Consider the following 10,912-nt stretch of genomic DNA (forward strand, 5'->3'; position numbering starts at 1 on the left):
CCCTCCCCACAGCAAAAAAAGCCAAGGCTAGCAGGCCTGCCTCCAAGATCCTTTGCGGCCTTCCGATTGGTCCTTGTGGCTCAGTCTCTTTCGAGGTGTTCCAGCTTGCCCGTCGCCTCTGTAGAACCCACTTTTAGCCAGTCACTATTGGTTGGTCCTTACGTCATTGTCTCATCTGTCCCATTCTCATTGGCTTCTGCAGAAAGGAGCGGATGAAACGTCACGGGCAAGGGCCGCCATTTTAACTGAGCAACCATAGTGACAGGAGCCGAAGCAGCAGCTCAGGTTGTCCCCGCTCCCCCTCCCCCTTCCCGTCTCCAGTTGACTTCCCGGGCCCCCTAAACTCCAGTCCCGGTCCCGCCATGTCCCAGAAGCAAGAAGACGAGAACCCTGCGGAGGAGACCGGCGAGGAGAAGCAGGTGAAATGGAGGGGGTGCAGGCGGGCGAACCAGGGCCGACCGTGGTGAGGCGGGAGACGGGCCTCTCACTAGTGCGGATTGGTCGCCATGGTCTCAATCTCTTCAGGGGTTGGCTACTTCTTGCGTCACGCAGGGTGAGCGCCAACAGAGTCTGCTACTTTGGCGCTGGTTGGTTAGGTAGGTTGTCAGTCAGTGGTGTATCCTTCGTGATTGGCCAAGAAACCTAGCGCTCAAACCGTGGAAGCTATGCTATAATTGGCTGAGCTTGGGTGTGGGCGGGTGTTTGGAAAGATCAGGTGAATGAAAGGGGGCTGGTGGTCCTGGGTTGCAAGGTGTTTTTCTATTAGCAGAGGTAAGTGACCCAATAGTCAGGCTGGGACTTACAAATTTAAACCGCGTGAAGGTGCAGGTCGAGGGGACCAGCATTGGGGGAGGGGAGAAGAATGCTTATGATCGCGGCTACTTTAAGGCGACAACTTTCTCAGAGACCGATTTTGATAGTTAGGGGGCATCTGTTCGCCTGCAGTGAAGCCCGAACGCGAGTGAGCGGACTGGAGTTCCAGGGGGAGTTTAAGCCGAGAAGAGACGCCGCCCTCTCCCTCAGACCTGGGATTTAGTCCGCCCACGATTCTGTGGGGAAAATATTAGCACCAAGCAAACCCCTTCTTACGTTTGCATTTTATTTGAAACATATAGTACTAGGTTCAGAGACTTGAGCACATGTGGTATTAAATCTGTGCATGATTATCAAGGAAAAATTTAAGAAGAGTCATACATTGCGTTCAGGTTCTTAGCTTGGTCTTTTTTGGGGGCCGGCGGGGGAGGTACCAGGAATCAAACCCGGGGCCTTGCGCTTGCCAGGCAGGCGCTTGTGCCACTGAGCCATCTCCCCGGCCGCAATTTCAGGTTCTTTAAAAAAACAAAACAAAACAAAACCAGCAGGGCCCACGACGAGCAGCAGAGGGCACAGTGAGCGCCCTTCCAGGCCTTTGAGCTGCCTTGCTCTTTCCCCAGACTTGCTCACCGCCCCCAGGCTCAGCATTGGTTGTTCGGGTGAAAACTAGAGAATAAATGCTAGTGAACCCCGTTTCTTAATTTCCTTGAGGTGAAAAAGTGTTGTTTTAATTGTTTAGCTATCACCTTGCTACCACAATATTTGTAAATAGGTGGAAGCAGTGCTGTGCCATTACTCAGAGAATTTTGAAGAAACTCACTTGCTCCCTTCCTCCACAGAGAATTACCAGAGCGCTTAGACTCTGAACATGTCAAAAGGTTTATCCCCTTTGATTTCCCATTTGACTGTAGGGTGCACTCCTACCCATTGGGTGTCACCAGAGACCCTGACTAGCTCTTGTTTTCTCTTGGTCTTTCCTGTCCTCTGTGGTGAGTGAGCTATGACCCACTCTATGACTCAGGTATTCTGTTTAGGTGTTAACTTTAGCCTAGTACTCATAGATCATTGGGGTGGTTTCTTGGGTGTAGTATGCAAAGCAACTTGTCTTTTTCTTCTCACAATGCAGTTGTCTTGAGCTTTATGGGTTTGAAAAAGATCTTTAAGAGCAGAGTAGGACTGGGTGAGGTGGCACGTGCCTATAATCCCAGCACTCGCCCAAGAGTTCTAAGCCAGCCTGGACTCTGTCTCAAAAAAAAAAAAAAAAAGGGCAGAGTAGACAAAAAAAGGGTAGAGATAACATTTACGGGAATTCCAGGATTCAAATTCATGACCTCGCACATGGCAGGCAAGCACTGCTGCTGAGCTATATTCCTAGCCCTGAGATAAATGTTTATAAGTGGGTGGATCTCCAGGGAAAGTTGATACTGTAAGGATTATTAGATAATTGAAGCTTAGGGCCAAGGATGTAGTTCAGTGGCATTAGCGCCTACTTGGCAAGCAGAAGGTCCTGAGTTCGATTCCCAGTACCAAAGAAAAAAAGACTTTAGAAGCTGTCACCAGGCTGTCGCGGTACACCCCTGTAATCCCAGCACCCGGAGGTGGAGGCTGAGGAAGGAGGATCGTTCTGAGTTCGAGACCATCCTGGGCTACAAAGTGAGCTCAAGGCCAGCCTTGACTACATAGCAAGACCCTGTCTCAAAAAGACCAAAAAAAAAAAAAAAAAAAAGAGAGAGATAGAGAAAAGCTGTTGTTTCTCAGTCTTTAGTTTTATTTATCCTTTGTTTCCTTCAGGACACACAGGAGAAAGAAGGTATTCTTCCTGAGAGAGCTGAGGAGGCAAAACTAAAGGCCAAATATCCAAGCCTAGGACAAAAGCCTGGAGGCTCCGACTTCCTCATGAAGAGACTCCAGAAAGGGGTATGAATGAAACACAATCTCTTATCCTCTTACTTTGGAGCCACAGGGGACTCTTAAGTGTGTCCAGGTTCATCCGTTTGATTTTTCTGGAGGTTTTATTGTTGGGCACTTAATAGAGAGGAGTTAAAATGTGAAAAGAGGAAAGCAAAGCATTGTAAATCCTTTATATGGTGTCAGTTTTCTTCTGATAACACATATAGGAAATTAAGGGCATTTGGGGCATGGTAGAAAGGGAGGTGGGTATTAGAGATTGGAAATGTAGGGTGCCCCCAGGTATTTTCCTGTTTATTTTTGTTTTTTGTTTTGTTTTGGGTTTTTTCCAGGACCGGGAATGGAACTCACGACCTTGCGCTTGCCAGGCAGGCGCTGTGCCGCTGAGCTAAATCCCCAGCCCCTATTTTCCTGTTTAGATGGCAAGGTTTAGAGACTGATTTTTAGAAATTAGAGATAAATTTGGGGATGTATTGTTTCAGGGAAAAAAAAAAAAAATCAAGCTATCTGTCCTGCAGAAATTCTCAACTTGAAATAAATAGATTTCTTCAGACCCTTGAAGTCAGTGCCAGGCAGCAGCTATAGTCCCTTAAGAGACTTACTTTCCCTGTCCAGAGTGGTCTTCCGTGACAACGAAAATCTGTCTTCATGGCCGTCTAGCTCTTGATCAGGTTCCTCAGTCCCCAGAGGTACCTTAGCCAACTAAGGGACTATAAGAAAATAACTAGAGTGTATACTTCTCTGTACATGAGATGGAGAGTGAAACAGATTCCTGTGGAGAACCCCAACTATTGAGTCTTAGTCACCGATGATAATGTGCTACTGCTTTGCAGTTTACTTCGCCATAGGCAAGGCAGGCGTGGGCAGGCTGTCACAGCCATGGAACATGTGTGGGAGTGGCGGGAGTCAGGGGAAACACATTATCCTTATGAACCAGCCCAGTTTCTATTCCTGGTCTGAGAGAATAATTTTTAATTTTGAGGTTGTTGGCCTGAGATTGATCTGATTGCTGATTGCTGGGCTCACTCTGGATTGACCCATCTGTATGTCATATTGATCTCTGTTCCCCCAGCACCAAGCTATTGCTTTGCACTTACTAGTGCCCTCCGTAGGCCTTTCCAAATGAAGTAAGTAATTATGGTTGAACTGTCCTGTACTGAATAAGGTACAGAGGATATAGGGGCTGTCCTTTGACTGTAAAATTACATATTCTTTCTGGAAAATCCCTTCTATACCTGGAAAAGTGAGAACACATCGGAGAGAAGGTACAAGTTTGTACAATTAATGTTAAAGTAGATACGCATAAGGAAGACTTACTTGAAAGATCTGAATGTGTTTGAGGGTTTATAATAAATGTCTCTTTGCTTTTGACAAATGCCAGAGCTCCTCACTCACCTGAAGTCCCCTTTTGTCTCTTAGCAAAAGTACTTCGACTCAGGAGACTACAACATGGCCAAAGCCAAGATGAAGAATAAGCAGCTGCCAAGTGCAGGGCCAGACAAGAACCTGGTGACTGGTGACCACATCCCCACCCCACAGGACCTGCCCCAGAGGAAGTCCTCCCTCGTCACCAGCAAGCTCGCGGGGTAACCTGGGCCCTCTGTGCTCCCCTCCCTCACCCACTGGACTTTTCTGTGTCGTAGGCAGGGATGGAATGGGGCCCCAGTCAGGTCTCTCAGCTTGCTAGCCAGGAAAGACTGACTCTGCTGGGGGCTGCTGAGAAGGTACTGTGGGTTGAAGAGGGGCTCTGAATTCGTTTCTTTGGTTAAATTGAGATTTCCGTTCCCTCATTCTAGCCCAGGTAGGGGCCTGGAAATAGGAAAGACTAAGGTTGGATAATGCTGCAAACTCACTTTCTTTCCTGAGAAACTGAGGAGACACGCTTTCTCCTTTGGGAAGAATATGACCCAGAAGCGGTCAGGTTGAGCCTTGGGAATGGGTGGCAGTTACATCCCAAGACTAAGCTGACGTAGTTGTGAAAGGCAGACTGAATGAGACATGTTTTCTGTGCTTCTGAATGTTTTTGTCCCTTAGGCTTCTACTGCTTCATGTTTCCATTATGGCAGGTGGAAAGAACCCTCAAAAAGTAAAACTGATTTGCTTGCCTAAAGCTGTAACGCCTACTTAACCTCCTTTATTTAGCAGACCTTATAGTTTGCCCTAGCTCTCAAACGGTGTAAAGATTGGTGGACATTATTTGTGAAAACAGGCACCTTCTCTCTCTCTTCCATTGTGTTGCTTTTGAACATTTGTGGGATAGTAGGAAAGAGCACTAGCTTAGGAGTCATGGCTGTCCCAGCCATGTTGTACATGGTGTCTGGTTCCACTCAGTCTTGGTAGTACCGAAGAATAACCTTGGCAAGTCAGTTAGCCTCTCTGGATTTGTTTCCTCACCTTTAAAATGGAGTTAAGTATGTGTAAGGTACATCTTGATTCTAAAATCCTGTACCTGCCAGCAGGAAAACCATAAAACTAAAAGTGAAGACAGCCCATGAGTGAGCCTCTGTTCTGTAATCCTGGGAAAGTGCTCCAGAGGGGATCACTTGAAGTCTGCATGGGGAAAGAGGATGTTTGTGACTTGAAGGCTATAACTTCAGGCAACAGAACTTCATAGGTATCACAGTTTTGAGGTTAAGAAAAAATTACTAAGAAGCTAGCCATGGAGCCAGGTGCACTGGCGCACCTCAGCAGTGAGGTAGGCTAAGACAGGAGGGTCCTGAGTTCAAGTCCCATGCGGGCAGCTTAAAAAGGGATGGGGATATAGCTCAGTGGTAGAACACCTCCAGGTTTGATCCCTAGTACAAACAAAAAAAGTCAATGGAGTTTTGTCTCTGACGCCACCCACTTTCCTGGCCTCTATCTGGACGTTAGCCACCAAAAAGCTTCTCAGGCAACAGAGCTGAGGAAACATGCTTGGTCCTGTCTGTGTGGTGACCCATGCTTCCACTATAATCAAGTGCTAGCAGTGTTAGGGAAAGAGAGAGACGGGATAAACGGAGGGCTTAGTGCCACTTCCGGGTGCGCAGCAGGCTCTTAGGGGACAACCTGCCGTGGAGGAGGCGGGGGGAAAAGGTTGAAGCAGGAAGACTGAGAAAGCTGCCTTCCGAGAGCTCTGTAACTCAGCTCCCATGTGATAAGGTCAGGTAGCAGTGCTGCTTCCCAAGCAGATGGAAGAAAGGGGTTGTGGTGCCTGACATCTGCAGTCTAATTATTGCTAGTTTGGCCTGAATCTTCAGAGTGCTTCCTGCTAGTTGTGACAGAGAGGGCCAGGGTGAGAAGTAACTGTGAAAGAGAGCAGGATTCCGTCATCCTCTTGCCCTTTCAGCTCACAAATCCTGACCGCCGGCCACTTGACCACTGAAGGTGACTGGCCAGCCCGTTGCTGTGGCGAGATGAGGTCTGTTTGTCTCCCACCTTCAGCTGGGCTGTGGTTGGGATGGGATAGGAGAAGGTTGGTGAGAAAGGAATGGAGAGAACAGGATCCCTGGAGCCCTCCCCCACACCTTGTGGCCGTCACTTGTAATTGTATATAATTTTTTGTGTTTCTTGCTCCATTCCTTCATGCTGTCATCCTTAACTGAAGTCCATGTGGGAAGGGGAAATGCCGAACATCACTGTATGGTTTCCTCAGCTGTCCCAGCCATGTTGTACATAGATATGTCATGTTATTATATATATAAATATATATATAATTTTGTACGTTTTCTTCATCTCCGATCTGCTCGAATTCTGTACTTTTTTTCTTTTCTGTCTGAGCTGCCTTCTCTTGGTCAGTTTGAGTCCTCAAGACTGATGTTCACAGTGAGTCCAGTTTTCAGAAAGTAACAGAAGGAGTAGGGTATTCGTACGAACTGTTAGTCTCTCTCCCTACCTGGCCGTCGTCGAGGCTGAGTGAACAAACAGACGATATTCTGTGTCTGCCAACTGTTTCCGCAACATGGAGTACGTAGCTTCCTTAGCAAGGAAGGTTGACTTGAAAATTGCTTTGATTAAACCTAGATTATTACATCAGTCAGCATGTGTGTGTCTGGCCCTGGCCTCCACACAGTCACCCAGCCCATCACCGAGCGGCCTTGGTGTTCCTGCTCTGAGTGGCGGTGTCCCTGGCTCTCACACCACACCTGCTTTCAGCCAGACACCTCACTCCCCGGAAAGCTCCGGTGACTTTAGTCTTGTTTAAAGAATTGCTTCTCTGTGTGTTTTCCATGAGTGTCTCAGAAAAGGCAAAAACCTCTTTGTGGATAGCAAAAGACTGACACTTTCTTTCCTTTTTTATTTCTTGCAATTTCCTTATAGATAAGATTGAGGCATATGTCAGGCAGCCTGATGATTGAGTGTAGAAGAATCATGGGGCAGAGACTGGGATGGATTTGAAGGGTTTTCCCCTATTACTTGACAGTGTTTTGTTTTGTTTTGTTTTTCTGTGTTCGTCCACAGTGGCCAAGTTGAATGATGCTGCCCGGGGCTCTGCCAGATCCTGAGACGCTGCCCCCCTGGGTCCTGTGCTGGCTCCTGCCCCTCCCTGCTTTTGTAGCCAGGGGTCAGGAGGTGGCTCGGGTGCGGGCTGGAGAGGCAGAAGCCCCTGCCCGTTGGTGTCCCAGCGCGTGGAGCCCCTTGGGCTGAGCACCAAGACCTTGAACCTTTTTTGTTTTACCTTTTTTTCCAAATAGCTGTTGGGAGAAATCTCAGTGAAATCCCAGGGGTGGGGTTGAGAGGGTGGGGTGGGAGAGTCGGGTGAATATGAGATAGGGTTTGGAGATGATAAAACATCCCTGGCTATCCTCCTCCTTAACCAAGTGGTTGGCGTGGGCTCAGTGGAGGGGAGGAGGCTGAGCAGACTAACGGGTCTAATTCAGACAAATGCCTTGTGTGGTTGTGGCTGGAGACCTGGTGTCAGATAAAAGCAACTGTTGATCTACAGATGACAGATGCAAACAGCTTCTCTGATTCTGCAGAGCAAGCTGAAAGCTCAGTGTTAATTATTCATTAAACAAAAAAACTGTCCTTGAACTAGATTTGTTACCGGGGAAAGGGGCACTGAGCGTGGGGGAGAGGAACCATGAGCGTGGGGAGCCCCACAGAGCCCAGGGACTTTTTCAGTATTTGAAATAAAAAAAAAAAAAAGACCCATGAAAAAACCCAACCTAGAAATACTCTGAAGCAGTTGGTGTGTTTTATTGGGGTTTGGGACGGGAAGAGAATACTGAAGACGTCATTTAGGGGAGAAGGTGGTGCGGGGCCCTGAGTTTCTGAGGAAACTGGGCCCTTTAGTGTGGGATATGGCTGCACTCCCCACTTCCCACACTTAAGAGAGAGGGTGCAGGAGCGCCAGCAATGAGGCCAGACTTTTCCTTAGCCCTGGCTGTCCTTTGTTTCTATGGCTGATGCAGATGTGTCGACTTCAGGTGATAGCTCACAAAGTGAAAGATTAAAGACATGTGATCTGAATGGTTTATTGTCACCTAAAGCTTGGTCCAGGCCCAGCAAAGTGAAGCCCATTCATTTTCCTTCCCTTCACAATTTCCCGTGTGTGTGAAGGAGAGATGTGACCACAAGTGTATACCGAAAGAAACATGTCTTTCTGCTTGTGCCCAGCAGGAGGCAGAGTCACTTCTTGTGATTTCCCAGCCTGCACCCAGGGAGTCTGCCTGCTACTGAAAGGAGTTAAAAGCTGTTTGTGAGGGCTGGAGATGCAGCTCAGGGGTAAAGACAGAACGGGGGTGAGGAGTGCATATGAATGCAGTGTACAAAACGAAGATTACCAAAGGAAAAATGGTCCCCCTCCCTCCGCACCCCCTATATTCACAAGTAACAGGCTGGAACTACTTGCCCCTTTTGACCAGCTGTGGTTAGGAGAGTTTGTCAGTATTTCTCCAAATATGGTGGCTTTTTAGATGATGCTTCAAGGAAGATAAACAAAGTCCAGGAGACGTAGTCCAGAGAAATCCATTGTACTGGGGGTAGGCAGCACTTTCTAAATGGAAAAAGAATCTTGCTCTCAGTATCTGACTCATTCTTTTTCTCCTTAAATAGAAGCTTTCCAAATAAATTTTTCAATACTCAGGTGTCCTGACTGGCTGTCTCCTGATTTAGCCAGGGGATGGCGATGCTTGCCTTTCTGAATAGTGAGCTAGACACTAAGGGGGCAGCGTGGGTGTGGTTTAAAGCTTCTCTACCTTTGAAGAGTCCGTGGTCTAGCTGGAAGAACACAGAGCGGAAAAGTTCAATACTTCTACAGCTGTGTGTTCTGCAGTGTTTATTTCATCTTAATGCAGCACCCAACGCCCTTACTTTCCAGGTGAAGAAATTGAATTGTATAAATTACAAGGTGGCAAAGCTAGTTAGCTAAAGAGCTTCAATTAGTATCTGTGTTTTTAATACATATTTTTCCCTCTATTTATGGGTTCCTAAATTTTTTATTATATGAAAAAATTTCATAAATAATAAGAGACTAACAATAGTTGTTACACTGTGTATCATTATCCTCAAAGTCAATATTCAGGAGCAGTTCACTTTCAAATGCTCCCTACTCATCCCAGAGTAGCTGTCATCTGTCCCTGTTTACTCATCTTCCAGATAAATTGTCTTTTAATTTTAAAAAAAAGTAGTTAGTACAAGAAATAAACCAAAGGATTCTTACAAAAAAGAAGCAAACATAATAACAAATCTTTTACAAACTATATTTTTGGTTTTTGAGACAGGATCTCACTGTGTAGCCCAGGCCTCAAACATGCAGCAGTCCTGCTTCAGCCTCCCAGAGTGCTGAAATTACAGGTATATACCATCATGTCCTGTGTGGTCCCTAATTTTAAACTGTAGTGTTGGGAGTCCTGGGGTACTAAGAAATGTTTGTGGCTATCTGTGAATCTATTTAAAATTGCCATTTGGTCTCCTTTATTCCCATACTGTAGAGCTAGGCAACCATAACAACAGATTCTGCACAGCTTCAAATATCAATTCCTGCTCAATATTTTAACTAGGTGTCTTCTAAAATTTAAAAAGTCTCCAAAAACCAAAATCTGAAATCTTGGCATGCTGGGGATAAAGCTCAGTGACACAGCAGCTGCCTGACAAGCACAAGATGTCCCAAGTTTGATTCCCAGTACCAAAAATAATATATATATAAAATCTGGGTGTTATGGCACACACCTGTAATCCCAGCACTCAGGAGGCTGAGGTAGGAGTATCACCGTAAGTTCAAGGCCAATCTGGACTACATATTGAAAGCCTATCTGAAAAAATTAAATAAATAAGTAAATAATACAATCTAAAATGTTGAGTCAAGGCTTCTTCCAGCTACGGCCTGGTTGGGTGGCAATTATACCAACAGCCTCTAAACTGAGCCACCTAATAGGCAGGGTAGCAGGAATGAAGTTACCATTATTGTCCACAGCATTTATTTTAAGCTAATGTAGTGTGGACATAAAAAAGACAAAAAGGAATAATTCAATTGTTATTAAGCATACCTATCTGTCTACCTTGAGCTGTGGCTCCTGCATGTACAGTGCCATCTGTTAAGCTTTCAGGAAGATTCAAAAAGAAAAAGAAGATCTATTCTACTCGGGATGAAAGGATGTGACAGTGTTAAACAAAAACAAATTAATGTCATTCCAAAAGCTAAGGTAAGGTGATTCAGGAGATGAGTTGTTGGCTGGGTTTTATTAAACAATGATTAGCTGGGCGTAGTGGGGCATGCCTGGAATCCCAGCACTTGGAAGGCTGAGGCAGGAGGGTTGTCAGGAGGAGTTCAAGGCTAGCCTGAACTATAGTGAGACCCTGTTTCAAAAACAAACAGGAGCTGGGGATATAGCTCAGTTTAATTCCTGGTACCCGCCCCTGCAAAAAAAAAACCAAAGCAGTGACTTACTAGTAAAGATAAAGTGTCATCTCCCTAGATTGTGGGGTGTTTTTTTTTCCTAGTAGTAGGTATCCAACCTAGGGTCTCCTATATGTTAGCCAAGCACTTCATATTTTGAGACAATCTCTAAGTTGCTCAGGCAGGTCTCAAACTTGTAATCCTCCTGCCTCCAGGATTACACCATACATTGCTTTGAATATTTTTAATTCACAAATAATTTTTTATTTTATTTGTTTGTTTGTTTGAGACAGGGACTTACTGTGTAGTTCAGGCTGGTCTTGAACTCACTGTGTACCTCAGGCTGGCCTCAAAACTCACGATGAAGTGCTCTCT

General features: G+C 46.0%; 1 protein-coding gene across 4 annotated transcripts; it reads left to right on the top strand.

Moving 5' to 3' along the window:
* The first annotated feature begins 237 nt into the window (after positions 1–237).
* On the top strand, positions 238–7,866 carry Ensa (endosulfine alpha). 4 transcript variants are annotated; one of them, XM_005378669.2, is made up of 5 exons: positions 238–419; positions 2,605–2,730; positions 4,141–4,307; positions 6,047–6,118; positions 7,159–7,866. In XM_005378669.2, exons 1-5 carry the CDS (start codon positions 363–365, stop codon positions 7,172–7,174), a joined length of 438 nt encoding a protein of 145 aa, XP_005378726.1. In that variant the 5' UTR covers positions 238–362; the 3' UTR covers positions 7,175–7,866. The 4 variants fall into 4 exon arrangements, with proteins under 4 accessions (XP_005378726.1, XP_013366868.1, XP_005378727.1 ...); XM_013511414.1 differs by lacking the exon at positions 7,159–7,866 and having other exon boundaries at positions 6,047–6,431; XM_005378670.2 differs by lacking the exon at positions 6,047–6,118 and having other exon boundaries at positions 241–419.
* The last annotated feature ends 3,046 nt before the right edge of the window (positions 7,867–10,912 follow it).

The sequence above is a fragment of the Chinchilla lanigera genome, unplaced genomic scaffold (genome assembly GCF_000276665.1).
Source record: "Chinchilla lanigera isolate Chin_1 unplaced genomic scaffold, ChiLan1.0 scaffold00012, whole genome shotgun sequence".
NCBI lineage: Eukaryota > Metazoa > Chordata > Mammalia > Rodentia > Chinchillidae > Chinchilla > Chinchilla lanigera.